The 16,146-nt window shown below is 43.9% G+C and overlaps 1 protein-coding gene across 1 annotated transcript; it reads left to right on the top strand.

Annotated features, from left to right (window-relative positions):
* The first annotated feature begins 13,387 nt into the window (after positions 1-13,387).
* LOC125542479 (cytochrome P450 84A1-like) lies at positions 13,388-15,689 on the top strand. The gene is made up of 2 exons (XM_048705531.1): positions 13,388-14,383; positions 14,943-15,689. Exons 1-2 carry the CDS (start codon positions 13,469-13,471, stop codon positions 15,573-15,575), a joined length of 1,548 nt encoding a protein of 515 aa, XP_048561488.1. The 5' UTR covers positions 13,388-13,468; the 3' UTR covers positions 15,576-15,689.
* Positions 15,690-16,146: the final 457 nt, after the last annotated feature.

The raw sequence follows: 16,146 nt of genomic DNA, 5'->3' as shown, positions 1-16,146 counted from the left end.
TCTTCGTCAGTTAGCTACATCTTCAATATTTGGTCATCAGATATACTCCCTCCATCCCAAAATTCTTGTCTTAGATTTGTCTAGATACAAATGTATCTGATACTAAAACGTGACTTGATACATCCGTGTTTAGACAAATCTAAAACAAGAATTTTGGGACGGAGGGAGTATTCAGTTAGCTTCAGGGCCTGACAATTCCACCCTCTTAAGGTGTTTTTTGTCCACGAGCAGCGATAGGAACATGAGGTGGCTGTGGTGGTGGTGGGGCGAAGGCCAGGAAATTGACCTGCAAAAAGAGAGGTATTCCCATGTTGCGTCAGTAGCAGCCATATTTTCCCAGTGAATTAACCATTGGGCCACAGGGGTGTTTCTCCTCTGGATAATTCTTTTGTCTAGGACTGCAAAAGGTGATGTTTTGAGTTTGACGTCTTCTGTAACGAGTGGTACATTGGGAAGAGGGATAGCCTGTGAGCCGAGATGTTTGTTCAGGTCACTAATGTGGAATACTGGATGGATGAGAGCAGTTTGTACGCAATTGTGCCCACCTTGAATACCTTGTAAGGGCCATAGTATTTGGACCTGAGCTTCAAAGAGCCTCTTAGTCCAAAAGCATTCTGCCTGTATGCTTGTACTTTGAGATAGACATCGTCTCCAACTTCCAATTGTCTTTCTGTTCTCTTGAGATCTGCAAAATACTTCATTATATCCCGAGCTTGCAGCAGATTTCCTCTTAATTGCTCCCTCATCTTTTCCCTTTGCTCTACTAGGGCTCTAGCTTCTGGCAGCACTATTATGGGCAAAGATATTTCTCCAACCTGAGGTGGCTGATAAGCATACAGTGCTTCAAATGGAGAGACTTTTAAAGATGTGTGGTAGGTAGTATTGTACCACCACTCGGCCATTGATAACCAATTCATCCAGTCCTTGGATTTTGAAAAACCATATTCCTCAGAAACTATTCCAAACATTAATTTGCATGTTCTGTTTGCCCATCCGATTGGGGGTGATGTGTTGTGCTGAAACTAAGCTTTACTTTGAAACTAGTAAGTATGTCTTGATAGAACTTTCTTGTGAAGATTATGTCTCTGTCTGAGACAATCGCTACTGGCATGCCATGTAGTTTGACAATGTTGTCCAGGAACAGCCTAATAACATATTCCACTGAGTAAGGGTGGCTGAGTGGTAAAAAATGGTCATACTTGGTTAATCTGTCTACCACTACCAGAATAACTTCTTTCCCTTCACATTTTGGAAGAGCCTCAGTAAAGTCCACGGAAATATGTGACCAGGGCACAACTGGTATTTTCAGAGGATCTATCCTCTAGTAGGCCAGGAGAGTGCACATGCTCCAATTTGGTGAGCTGGCTGACAGGGCAAACAGATATGTATTGTTATACATCCTTTTTCATGTTAGGCCAATAGAAGTGTTTCTTTAACCTATTCATTGTAGCTCTTATGCCAGAGTGACCCCCAATAGCAGAATTGTGGAAGGTATCAAGGAGAGTTTCCCTGAACTTGGTGGCAGCTCCGATCTAGACTCAGTTTTTCAATTTGAGGATACCATCTGTCAAGGAAAAATTAGATTGCTCTTGGACATCTTGAGAAAGTTTGTCAAGTAGTTTGGAGAAGCGATTATGGTTTCCGAAATGTCAAGTTCATACGACAAATGTCACCAGTGAAGTACTTGATCTGGAGGCAGCTGGAAGCCATACGCAGGACGGTATACCTAGGGATCTTGGTAATTGTCAGAATGTACCTGCAAGTGTGGTTTTGACCAGTGATGGTATCCCTGAATTATGTTCTAGCCACGCGAGGCACAAGTTTACTATTTCAAAAATTAAGCACGGCCGTCTCGACACTCATACTGTTAGTGTTGTATCCACTAAGATCATTGTTGCATCCCCATGTCAGAGTCCACATATTGCCAGCGGTTTAGTGGAAGACCAAGTCGCTCCGAGTGTTAAACTCGGTGGAAAGCATGCTTGTTTCGAGGGCTTAGATGTTGGAGGTGAATGTGCAAGGCCATCTGTTCATGTCACTAGGCTTGATGGAAATAATGCATGTGTGCTACCCTTTTTTCGTTTGTTCTATCCCTCTTTTCCTTTTGTTATTTCCGTGTTTTTAGATAACTGCGCCGACGTGGCGCGTGCTAACTGCATTCATTTCCTTGCAGATAGGTTGCTGCTAGGAAGCCTCGGGATCAGGTCGCTGCCCATGGTCCAAAGAAAAAAATGGCAAAGTATGTGGTGTACAATGCCAGTGCTTCTAAGAGGATCAACGTAATTGTTCGGTGTTCTTTGTGAGAGGTATCTGAGGCTGGTGCTCTGCTTTAGACACGACATCAAGACATTATCCATCAGCCTGGTTTTGGATGTGTATTCGACTGGTTTTTGAAGGGCAATGTGTTACGTCTTCTCATGTGTCACTTGATTCTGATGAAGGTTGCGAGGGTGTTACGTCTGCTTTAGACATGACGATGTCTTGGATGATGACCATTTGGGCGGTGATTCTGATGAGGGTTGCGAGGTTGTTGATGACATTGTTGACCTTACGAAGGCAGATTCTACACCAGTTCAGCCCCTAGCCCTAGGTGAATGCGGCAAATCTGATGAGCCATAGCTTGTGCGGCAAGACTATGCAGTGTTGACCTTTTCCAAAGGCAAGCAAGCCGACTTTGATTGTCATGAGGGTGTGGTGGTTACGCTTGATGGTGGTGCAGCAGGGAATGATCATGCTTCAAATGATTCAAGTCGTTTTTTTGTGTGGACAAAGTTGAATGTAGTTCAGCATTGCCTGAAACTAGACGGATGCCCGGAGGGGCTTGCACGAGTGTTTTTGTCATGGATGGCGATGCTGACCCTGCTTGTCTGAGAGGCGATGCACTTAATGCCGCAGCAACTCGCGAAGGGAAAAAAGTGTTGAGGGATGTAGACTTCTTCGCACTCATTGTCAACGTCGTCAACCGGGATTTCCTACCACACTTGAAGGGTTTGGAAAATAATATTCATATTCACTGCCCGTCGTAGTTCACATCGGCCAGCATCGGGTACTTGATGGGGATGTTGCGATGCGACAGTACGTTTGCACCACCCGTTTCTCCACCACTAGTCGCTGATTTGCCGTCTTCTTCACCTTGTAGTCGTTCTTATTTGCCTTGGAGCCATCGTTGCCTGACTTGTTTGCCTTGAAACCGTCGTTGTCGGACATGCTGACTCAACTTCATTGTTCATCATCGTAAATCATTGAGGCTCTAAATACCAATTGTAGATTTTTTTTCAAAACTCTAGATCAAATCACCAGGAGTTATGTACCGAGTGCGTGCAAAGCTAGCTTCCAAGCAAGCAGGCAAGCACACAGCTTAATTGATAACAGTGCCACGTCCGTCTAGCCGGGTAGCCTCACGTACGTACGAGCCAGGTAGAACTAGCTTGATCGAATCGATCTTTCTCTTTCGACGGAAAGCCTCGGCGAATTCTCACGTACTTGGCGACACTGAAAAACAGATCAGAGGAAAGATTTTTTGCGATGCGTGATCTTGCATGTTTTTGTTTATTTTCTGTAATATATAATAAAGGGTTACAGGGACGGCACGTCCAACACGTTACCGACTCCACAACCAACACGGTGCGACCCCTACTTGGTGCAAGCACCTCGTGTGGTATACTCACGTGAAATCTTCCAGAAACCGAATATAAACAATGAAACTATCTAGGACTCTTGACACATAGTATGACTACGACCTGATTAATTATGACATTCACCTCGTTAATTCGGTTGCTTATTTGTCTCTATTGCTTGTAGTTCGAATTTCTTCCTCATCTTGATGAACTTTTGTTGCCTGAGGGACTTGGTTATAATGTCGGCAAGCTGGTCATTCATGTTCACGTGCTGAATATCGATTATCCCTTCATCAATGCACTTCCGAATGTGATGGACCAAGTATCTATGTGCTTGCTTCTCTCGTAATGAACTGGATTTTTATACAATGAAATTGCAGCTTGGTTGACAATCTTCAGTGACACCTTCTGCACCTCCCGCTTTACAAGACTGCTTAGGAGTCTTCCCAGCCACATAGCTTGACAAGCTGCTATGTATTCTGGCTCGCAAGATGACAGTGCCATTACCTTTTGCTTCTTGGAATTTCAGCTGATGGGGTTCGGGCCAAGGTAGAATACTATACGTGATGTGCTCTTCTCATCATCTACATCACCAATTATGTCGTTATCTGAGTATCCATGAAGGACCAATCATTCATTTTCCTCTTTGTACGTGCATCCATGATTAATAGTGTGTGACCTTGCACCTTTTTGTTTATTTGCTCATGTATATAACGGGATACAGGAACGCCACATCCAACACGTTACCGACTCGGTAACTAACACCAAACGAACCCGACTCGCTACAAGCACCTCGGCTGGCTTGTTCACATAAAATCTTTCTAAAATTTAAAAAGTGCATACGCATTATTTGGAGACAACGAGCGGCCGGGCTTTTTAGCCATGCATGAGTTGTTTTTTTGTCTGCTAGTGCATGTCGTTATCAGTATTTAATGCGTTCACACTGGTTAGTCCGATTTAAAAGAAACAGCTTCACATATAATTATTTTGGTTTTCAAATTTTTAAAAAGTCATATCTTTCAAACTGTGCGTCAGAATTCAGATTCGTCTTCACTATTGAATTCTTTGCGACGAGATCTTTAAAACTAGATCCCGCATGGGTATGTTTCGACGAAATTTTTTTTAATGCCAACTTTGGCGCTATATTGTGCAACTTCAGTAATGCTTTGTGCAACTTTATTACTACATGGTGCAATTTTTTTAAACCTAGTTTTTTGGAGCTGCATCCACAGTAGTTGTAGTTGCACACATAGTAGTCCTAGTTGGCACATCCATGGCCACAGATTTGCATAATCTGATCCGCATAGTCGCATATGAATTGTCATAGTTTGTAATGTAGTCTAGTTGCACACACATTGATATTTAGTTGGCTTGTAACGTAGTCTAGTTGCACACACATTGATGTTTAGTTGGCAGGAAGACTAGTTGCACAAATATATGCTTAGTTGGCTTGTAATATAGTCTAGTTGCACACACATTGATGTTTAGTTGGCAAGGCACTAGTTGCACACAGGTATGCGCAATTGACGCGACAATGTAGTCTAGTTGCACACATTGATATTTAGTTGGCAGGACTATTGGCACACACATTCTCAGTTGGCGCATCAATGTAGTTTAGTTGGCACGACTATTGGCGCACACATATGCTCAGTTGGCGCGGTAATGTAGTCTAGTTGCACAGACATTGATGTTTAGTTGGCAAGAAGACTAGTTCGTCGAAACATCCTCATGCTGGATTTACTTTTGAAGAGCACGTCGCGAGGGTTCCAACAGTGAAAACGGATCTTAATTTCGATGCGCGGTTTGAAATTTATGATTTCTTAAAAAACTGAAAACACGAATTAAATGCGTTCACATTCATTCACATGTATGATTTGCAATTATTTATTCTCTTCACATATATCCATACCTGTTTACTTTTTCTAACATAAGTCAGGGAGACAAAAACTTACCTTTTTCGACCAGCCACCACGAAGGGCTAGTGGGCAGCCGGCCACCGGTTAAACGTGTCCTAAAATCTTTCGTAAACAGAATCTATACAATAAAACTACAAGGACACTGCTTTTGAATTCCAGAAAAATTATATGCAAGTGTGAGCGGTTGTCGTGCCCAATGCATATTCCATAACCTTCACGTGTGAGGCGAAACAGCAAGCGATTGTGTCCCTCCCATCCAGCCGGCGAGGGCGGTGGTCCCTCTCCCAACCATTCGCCGCCAGCAGCGTGAGGGTGGGGAACACCGGTTCTTTGCGTCCAGCTTGTTGATAGGGTTAGGGTTTGGTTTCTAGGCGCCGTTCGGGTGGTGGCGACGACGCTGCGTCAGAATAAATTGCAGCGGATCCACCTTCACCACAGCGTCTCTCGTGGCGGCGCGAAGAATCTCGCAGCTCGGTCTTCTTGCTGCTCGTGCGCAACGGCGAGATTTGTCTCTCGTGGCCTCGACGCTTGGTGGATGGCGGCGATGCGACATCGAGTTCTTTTCCTGGGATCTGATTGACTGCAACTTCATCGATCTAGACGGAATCGTCGGGTCGTCGGCGTAGTTTCCTACCATCCCATGGGGCTGGCGAGGTTAGGATGCCTTTGTCATCGATGTGATCCGCTTGGGCAGGGGTGGAGCTCTTCTGGATTTGTAGCACTTCCACCATGGACGATTCTTTCTTCTGGGGTGATGATCTAACACGATCGGGGACCAGTGACATCCCATCTGCCACAACAAGGACATGCTGGCTCCGGCAATAGAGACGCAGCTAAGGTGCGTCACCGGCGGTTGACTCCGTTTGGACCTTGTTGTAATTTTCTACTTTGTTGGGATTGTTTGTACTGCTGGTGTTGCTAATAGATCTGAGTGGTTTTTTGCAAAAAGAAAAAGAAAAAGAAAGAAAGAACTATCTAGGACACACTTTGGCCTACTACGACTACAATCTTGTTAACTATAACAAACCTGCCACCTGATGTAAGATACATTGAAGCCAACACGTTTGTTGAGCCAGAGTGATAATAGAATGGTTGTTCCACCTAAAAAAAGACAGTGAATCGGCTGATGCTTCACGGGTCAAAAAAATGTGCGCTCTTGATCCTTGGTTACACTGATATGAGAAAAATTGGAGTTTGCTGAATTTGGCATGTCTTCTCCCTGATATGAATCTTTGAATTTCTTTTTGCATCTTGTACGATCAGCCGTTAAGTCACGTAAAACCCCAGTGACCACAGGTCACACACAGAGAAACACCAACAAGCCGAGCACCACTCCTGATCACTGACCTTCACACGCCCACCCATCAGGCGTGATTTTACTTATCACTAGAACCTTCATCCATTAATTCAAATTCAAATTTTCACTCAATACATGACTACTGCGACGGGAAGTTTGCTCTGCTTCTTTCAGGTGCTCCAAGGGAAGTTTATCTGCTTGCCTTATCGCGACAAGCTCCAGGAAGATGAGCCACTGTTCTAAGCGCTTAGTAATAAAATATGTCTTATATGCCACAAAAAGTAAATATATATTTAAGAACTTCATTCGAATATGATTCCAGTGATATGTTTTTGTGTAACACCTAAAACCAACGTAAGTCCGACTGACCCGGTAAGAGCGGTATATCTTATGGATGGCTGCGGCAACATGTCACTTTATGTTCTATATATTGCACCTAATTAAAGTAGTTGAAGAGTGTACGTCACAAGCGGACGCAATATGCCGTTGTTCTTTTTCTTTCGCTCCTAAAGAAATGTGCCGTTTGATCACATCACTGTATGGTCCAAACTCCACTACTCAACCTTACTTGCTGCCATGTGCCTAGCTTGACACATGTGCCCTTGCAACCCAAACTTCGACCAGGAGTAAATTTTGTGTTGCGTACCAAGTACATTGGCAACTTGAGGTAGTAATTTTTCATTCATATGTTTTCCATTTAATATAAATCAAACACACAATTCTGTAGAACTCCCTTTTTTTTGGAAAAGAAGGCTTGCCTCCGGCCTCTGCGTCGGAACGATGCGCAGCCATAAGCAGAACTCTCTATGTCAACAATTTTGTTGCACATACAATCCTATCCGTGTTTTGGAAATTCCGTGAATTATAGAGGCCCTTTAAAGGGGTATAGGCGACAATTCTCTGCTGCCACCGAATGCTAGAATGATCTTGACGATCCCAGCAAACACAGTAGATGACACAACACCTCCACCCCCCACAACGTCACCCCATGAGGTTGTTGAGATCTGATTTCCGCGTGCAGCCGTGGTGTCAATCCAACGGCACAGAGCCTCGTTGAAACCTAAGTTTAATGTCCACACATTCACATGTTATAAAACAATTAGGGCTTCTTTGATTCATAGGATTCTGAAAACACGGGAATAGGAAAAACATAGGATTGGAATGTCATGCTCATCTCCATCCTATAGGATTTTGGGTTGTTTGATTGCATCATAGGGAAACAAAGGATTCCTTCAAAGAGGTTTGAGTGGATGGTAGAAATCCTGTGAAAAGTAGTACAAAGAAATCCTTAGAAAAAATTCCCGTAAGATTCAATCATTTAAATCAAACAGCCAACATAGGAAAAAATCCTAAGGATTATGATCCTCCAAAATTCATGTGTAGATCCTTTGAATCAAAGGAGCCCTTAACATACACTGCTTGTGTCAGCTTGCTAACTGAAAGGTGCTTAGCTAGAAATCCCCAATACACCGCTCGTGTTATAGCTTACTAATTGAAGGCGCTTAGCTTGAAATCCCCAATTATTGGGGGCACTACACAAACTACATATGCTGACTGGACATATATATACCCTCCCCCGTACCACCAACTCCATTAAAAAAAATCCTAACAACTCCACCCATAAAAGAACCCTCAACTACTCTAGGGTATCAAATAATATATCATGCGCCTTCTTTTATGAATAATAATTTGCGTTATTATTTGTTTTAAAAAGTCAAGGATTTAGATGTTTTAACATATCTCACTAAGGTTATTTTTATGAAATCCACAAAAGTATTTGTTGATTATTCTTGGTCCAGACTCATGTGAGCCTAAGGCTCCCAAGCACCGAAATAGCCAATTTATGGTTCTTGAGGCAATATTCCATTGCTATTTTTCTTTCGCTCCTAAAGAAATGTGTCGTTTGATCACATCATTGTATGGTCCAAACTCGACTACTCAAACTTACTTGCTGCCATGTGCCTAGCTTGACACATGTGCCCTTGCAACCCAAACTTCGACGAGGAGTAATTTTGTGGTGCGTACCAAGTGCACTGGCAACTCGAGGTAGTAATTTTTTATTCATATGTTTTCCCTTTATTATAAATCAAACACACAATTCTGCAAAACTCCCTAGTCCACAATTTTGTTGCACATTCAATCCTATCCATATGTTGAAAATTCCATGAATTATAGAGGCCCTTTAAAGGGGTATGGTCGACAATTCTCTGCTACCACCGAAAGCTAGAATGATCCTGAGGCCGTGTACAATGCAAGGTCCTTAGGAGAGGTGTTTGGAGAAATAAACCAAACTTTCCTTCAGCATCGGTGCTTATTTGAACATGATAGACGCTTAATTATGCGTCTCTTCTGTAGAAATAGTCACATGTGCTTCAGAAAAACCCGATTTATTTTTTAAAGCACCTCCCTAAGCACCTAGCATTGTACAAGGCCTAAGAATCCTAGCAAACACATTAGATGCCACAACACCTCTATCCCCTATAACGTCACCTCATGAGGTTGTTGAGATCTGATTTCCCGGTGCAGTCGTGGCGTTAAGACTAGCCACAGTGGGAGTAACTTCAGCAGTAACATCGAGTCCAACTCAGCAAATTTGCTTATGTGGCAATGAGTTAATGAGGAGAGAGGTAGTTTGAGTAACTTAGCTAGTTACGGTAACATCACATGTCCCAATACAATATGAGTCTATAATCTAATAAATGAGGATTTGCATGTTGCCATACTTTACTACCCATTATGAAGATAGTAACATAGTCTAGGGATATGTGTATGTTACTAGTGTATGTTACTCTCCACTGTGGCTAGTCTAATCCAATGGCACAGAGCCCCGTTGAAACCTAAGTTTAATGTCCACACGTTCACATGTTATAAAACAATTAACATACACTGCTTGTGTCAACTTACTAATTGAAGGTGCCTAGCTAGAAATCCCCAATACACTGGTGGTGTTATAGCTTACTAATTTAAGGCGCTTAGCTTGAAATTGCCAACTATTGGGAGCACTACACAAGCTATATATGCTGAGTGGACATATATACAGTTATATACCCTCCCCCGTAGCAGCAGCTCCATTTAAAAAAAAATCCTAACAACTCCATCCAAATAACTCAAAAAAAAAAAACTCTACCCATAAAAGAGCCCTCGACTATTCATCTAAGGAATCAAACAATATATCATGCGCCTTCTTTTATGAATTACAAATTGCTTTGTTATTTTGTTTTAATATGTCAGGGATTTAGATGTTTCAACATATCTCACTTAGGTTATTTATATGAAATCCACACAAGTATCTGTTGATTATTCTTGGTCCAGGCTCATGTGAGGCTAAGGCTCCCAAGCACGGAAATAGCCAATTTAAGGTTCTTCAGGTTAATCAAGAAAATATTATTTTCAACAGGTACTTTGCATAAATACAGCATGAGAATACTATTTTATGTTTGATCTAGTGACATTGATTTGATAGTGTGCATGTTGATATTTTTCTCGATAATTAGAGTCCAACTTAAAAATCAAGTAAAGCCTTGTGTAAACCCATCCGGTGGGAGTATTAATTATTTGACGCGAAAACAGAAACACTAATGATAGTTCACGTGTGATGCGTGGGGTGTGCAAGTGGAATAAAACAAAACACTTCACCCGCAAGCAAAAAAGAAAAAAAATAGTCGGCCTCATTTGCAATTGCTATCATGCGGTGTGACACTACAGTTTTTCAACTACGGTAGTATATATAAAGGCCCCCATGCATCCACAAGGATAACAACGGAGTTTCTTGTTTGAAGGCAGTGATCGTGCTCGATCGTGCAGTATTGTCATTGGCGACCTTTGCAAAGATCGGCATGGAACTCCTCGGGGATCCACTGATCTGGTTGTTCCTCGCCTCGCTGGCCTTGGTATATGTTTCGTGGGGAAAACAAATGAACTTTACAATCCACTCATTGAAACCTATTTTAAAGATTTCTTTCACGCAGAACAAGGCAAAAACCATAAGAAATTTAATATCAACCTAATCTTACATTTGCATTTGTTTAAATGTTAAAAAAATTGAACAGTTTTTATCTTAATTTGAATGTGTATTTTTTATTCATATGTTTTCGCTTTTGTACAAATCAAACACACAATTCTGCAAAAACACCCCATGTCCACAATTTTGTTGCACATACAATCATATCCATGTTTCAAAATTCAGCGACTTATGGAGGCCCTTTAAACGGGTATGGGCAGCAATTCTCTGCTGCCACCGAATGCTTGAATGATCCTGCGAGTCCCAGCAAACACAGTAGATGCCACAACACCTCCATTCCCTACAATGTCAGCCCATGAGGTTCTTGAGATCTGATTTCCACGTGCAACCTTAGCGTTAATCCAACGGCACAGAGCCCCATTGAAACCGAAGTTTAATGTCCACACGTTGAAGCTAATAGAGTGGTTGTTCCACCTCAACAAAAAAGGACAGGGAATAGGCTGATGCTTCGCAAGTCGAAAAAGTGTTGCGCTCTGATCCTTGGTTACGCTGATATGAGAAAAATTGGAGTTTGCTGAATTTGACATATGTCTTCTCCCTGATATGAATCTTTGAACTTGTGTTTGCATTTTGTACGATCAGCCGTTAAGTCACGTCGAACCCCACTGACCACAGGTGACACCCCCAGAGAAACACCAACGAGCCGAGCGCCGCTCCTGATCACTGACCTTCACACGCCCGCCCATCGGGCGCTCCGTGATTGTACTTATCACTAGAACCTTCATACAAAAATTCAAATTCAAATTCAAATTTTCGCTCGTTACATGATTATTGCGATAGGAAGTTTGCTCTGCTACTTTCAGTTGCTCCGAGAGAAGTTTATCTGCTTGCCTTGTCGCGACAAGCTTCAGGAAAATGAGCCACTGATTCGAAGTGCTTAGTAATAAACTATGTCTTACATGCCACAAAAAGTAAATATATATTTAAGAACTTCATTCGAATATGAACCTAGTGATATGTTTTTGTGTAGCACCAAAAAACAACCTAAGTCCGACAGACCTGGTAAGAGCGGTACATCTTATAGATGGGTGCGGCAACGTGTCACTTTATGTTCTAATATAGTAGCACCTAATTAAAGTAGTTGAAGAATGAACATCACAAGCGGACCCAATATGCCGTTGTTCCTTTTCTTTCGCTCCTAAAGAAATGTGCCGTTTGATCACATCACTGTATGGTCCCAACTCCACTACTGAAACTTACTTGGAGAACTTACTTGCTGCCATGTGCCTAGCCTGACACATGTGCCCTTGCAACCGAAACTTCGACGAGGAGTAATTTTGTGGTGCGTACCAATTGCACTGGCAACTCGAGGTAGTAATTTTTTATTCATATGTTTTCCCTTTAATAACATAAATCAAACACACAATTCCGCAAAACTCCCTATGTCCACAATTTTGTTGCACATACAATCCTATCCGTGTTTTGAAAATTCCGCAAATTATAGAGGCCATTTAAAGGGGTACGGGCGACAATTCTCTGCTGCCACCGAATGCTACAATGATCTTGAAAATCCCAGCAAACACAGTAGATGCCACAACACCTCCATCCCCTACAACGTCACCCCATAAGGTTGTTGAGATCTGATTTGCGCATGCAGCCGTGGCGTGAATCCAACGGCACAGAGCCCCGTTGAAACCTAAGTTTAATGTCCACACGTTCACGTGTTATAAAACAATCAACATACATTGCTTGTGTCAGCTTACTAATTGAAGGTGCCTAGCTAGAAATCCCCAATACACTGCTTGTGTTATAGCTTACTAATTGAAGGCGCTTAGCTTGAAATCCCCAACTATTGGGAGCACTACACAAGCTATATATGCTGACTGGACATATATATAGCTATACACTCCCCCGTAGCACCAACTCCATTTAAAAAAATCCTAACAACTCCATCCAAACAGCTCAAAAAAAAAACTCCACCCATAAAAGAGCCCTCGACTACTGATCTAAGGCATCAAACATATACCATGCGCTTTCTTTTATGAATTATAAATTACATTGTTATTTTGTTTTGAAAAGTCACGGATTTAGATGTTTCAACATATCTCACTTAGGTTATTTTTATGAAATCCACAAAAGTATCTGTTGATTATTCTTGGTCCAGGCTCATGCGAGGCTAAGGCTCCCAAGCACGGAAATAGCCAATTTAAGGTTCTTCAGGTTTATCAATAAAAATATTATTTTTAATAGGTACTTTGCGTAAATACAGCATGAGAATAATATTTTACGTTGGATCTAGTGAAATTGATTTGATAGCGTGCATGTTGATATTTTTCTCGATAATTAGAGTCAAACATAAAAATCAAGTAAAGCCTTGTGAAAACCCATCCGGTGGGAGTATTAATTATTTGATGCGAAAACAGAAACACTAATGCTAGTTCACGTGTGACGCGTGGGGCGTGCAAGTGGAATAAAACAAAGGAACACTTCACCCACAAGAAAAAAAGAAAAGAAAATAGTCGGCCTCGTTTGCAATTGCTATCATGCGGTGTGACGCGCTACTGTTTTTCAACTACGGTAGTATATATAAAGGCCACATGCATCCACGCGGATAACAGCGGAGTTTCTTGTTTGAAGCTAGGCAGTGATAGATCGTGCTCGATCGTGAGTATTGTCAATGGCGACCTTTGCAAAGATCGCCATGGAACTCGTCGGGGATCCACTGATGTGGCTGTTCCTCGCCTCACTGGCCTTCGTAGCCATGCAGAGGCGGCGGCTGGGTAGAGCGCCGTTTCCTCCGGGGCCCAAGCCGCTGCCGGTCATCGGCAACATGACACTGGTGGACCAGCTGACCCACCGCGGCCTGGCCGCGTTAGCGAAGCAGTTCGGCGGGCTGCTGCACCTCCGCTTCGGCTGGCTCCACGTGTTCGCCGTGTCGACGCCCCAGTACGCGCGCGAGGTGCTGCACGCGCAGGACGGCGCCTTCGCGAACCGCCCGGCGACCATCGCCGTCGTCTACCTCACGTACGGCCGCTCCGACATGGCGTTCGCGCACAACGGCGCCTACTGGCGCCAGATGCGCAAGCTCTGCGTCACCAGGATCTTCAGCCGCCGCCGCGCCGAGACGTGGGTCGCCGTGCGCGAAGGGTACGGGGCGCTGGCCCGCGAGGTCGGCCGGCGCAGCGGCGAGGCCGTCAACCTCGGCGAGCTCATCTTTAACCTCACCGTCAGCGTCATCTTCCGCGCGGCCTTCAGCACCCGCGACGAGGACGGGCTCATCGAGTTCGTCGCCATCCTCCAGGAGTTCTCCAGGCTGCTAGGATTGTTCCACGTCGGTGACTTCTTCCCGTGGCTCGCCTGGGTGGGCCGTCGTGGCTTCGACCGCCGGCTCAGCGTGGCGCGCGGCGCTCTTGACAGGTTCATCGACAAGATCGTGGACGAGCACATGAGGAGGGGCAAGAACCCGGCAGACCCCGACGCCGACTTGGTAGATGGCCTGCTCGCCTTCCTCGCTGACGCAAACCCTGTCGGCGGCAAGCGCAGAGAGGACGCTCTCCGCTTCACGCGGGATAACGTCAAAGCTATGATCATGGTACGCGAGTAATTTGCTGGACTGGTATACTATCTCTGTTCACACAATCTCACGAACTTCATTTGGTACTTTTTTTATTACTGAGTACTACTGATGTTCTTTTTTTGCAACGGAGTACTAATACAAAAATGCTACACGTACGGGACTTTAAAGGCTGTTACAGATAAACACACCCCCCCCCCCCCCCATTTTTATGGGGATGGGCCCGCGTCCTCCCTTTACACCCAATCAAAAACTGCCACATCAAATCAATCATGTAAACTCCTGTAGGAACATGTATGTGTAGCATTGCTCGTACTAATAATACTAATAATAAACTAAAAGCAGGACAGGTATTTTGGAACCGAGGGAGTACAATTTTTAAGATAGCTAGTGTCTATCCATAATATGAAATGCTAAAAAGAATTTCCACACCCACAAAAAGAAGAAATTCCACACATATGTAAAAAGAGTTCCATTTGTTTGGTTTTATCGTTGTACTGGTATATGACTTCCTAAAAGAAAAGGAATATTTTTTCCTACTATTGTGGTGACGTGGCTATCTTCGTACGGCATATAGGACATGCTATTTGGTGGACCGGAGACGGTGGGGTCCACAACCGAGTGGGCGATGGCAGAGATGATGCGTAGCCCAGACGAGCTCGGGCGGCTGCAGCAGGAACTTGCCGATGTGGTGGGGCTCGACCGGGCTGTTGAAGAATCCGACCTCGACAAGCTCCCTTTCCTCAGGTGCGTCGTAAAGGAGGCGCTTCGCATGCACCCGCCCATCCCGGTGCTCCTCCACGAGGCCGCCAAGGACTGTATTGTTGGCGGCTACTTCGTACCGAGAGGTTCCCGCGTGTTGGTCAATGCATGGGCGATCAACCGCGACTGTGGGGCCTGGAAGGATGCTGACACATTTCGACCAGCACGGTTCATGGCCGGCGAGGGCGAGGCCACCGGGCTAGACCTCAAGGGAAGCTGCTATGAGTTCTTGCCGTTTGGGTCTGGCAGACGATCATGCCCTGCGCAGGGGCTCGGCCAACATGCGGTTGAGTTCGCCGTCGCGCAGCTGGTGCATGGTTTCAACTGGAAGCTGCCGAACGGCATGAAGCCAACAGAGCTTGACATGGGCGACATTTTTGGCCTCACCGCGTCACGCTCCACACGGCTCTATGCCGTGCCCACGCCTCGGCTCACCTGCGTTGTGTAATGTGATAATTATTGGACAAGGCGTGCAGTGCCCACAGAGACGTAACATTATATTGCCAATAATGCTACACCTACAAACAACCTATAAATGTTTACTTAACTTTTCAAACTATAATTCTCTGCACCCTAAATTTAGCAAAGTTTGATCTGTTATCACGTGTTTTTTTGGTATGTGACAAGCATAACACATCCGACCATTGTCATTGTGAACCGTCATCGGAGCTTGAGAGAGAGAGAGAGAGAATCATATTTGGTCTTACAAATGTTGATCTTGTTTTGTAATGTTTGACTTCGGAAAAAATATATAATATTTACGTTTCAAAACATAATACCATTCATTATTAGTGTAGATATGCCTTTCTCATTTAGCATGTAAGTGACATTGCGCACAAGTATATGAGCGGGCTAAAGATGGGTATGTGATATGGAGGAGTTCAAGTCATACCAGAACCTAAAATCTCCTCAACATAGATTCTCAAAGAAAAATCTTCTCCACAGACAGAGTTGACATGTGAGCGAGCTATAAGCCTGCTGTTGTATTTACTCTGATCCCCCCGATGACTTGGACTGGG

This window comes from Triticum urartu, chromosome 3 (assembly GCF_003073215.2).
Source record: "Triticum urartu cultivar G1812 chromosome 3, Tu2.1, whole genome shotgun sequence".
NCBI classification, from domain to species: Eukaryota; Viridiplantae; Streptophyta; class Magnoliopsida; order Poales; family Poaceae; genus Triticum; species Triticum urartu.
The sequence above is the reverse complement of the archived record's forward strand: the minus strand, read 5'-3'. Positions and strand labels throughout refer to the sequence as shown.

What these genes read in the sequence shown, in the direction of transcription:
- LOC125542479 (XM_048705531.1), top strand. Translation starts at nt 13,469, where the DNA reads ATGGCGACCTTTGCAAAGATCGCCATGGAACTCGTCGGGGATCCACTG. An exon ending in ACGTCAAAGCTATGATCATG is followed by an intron (nt 14,384 to 14,942) that starts GTACGCGAGTAA and finishes TACGGCATATAG; the next exon opens with GACATGCTATTTGGTGGACC.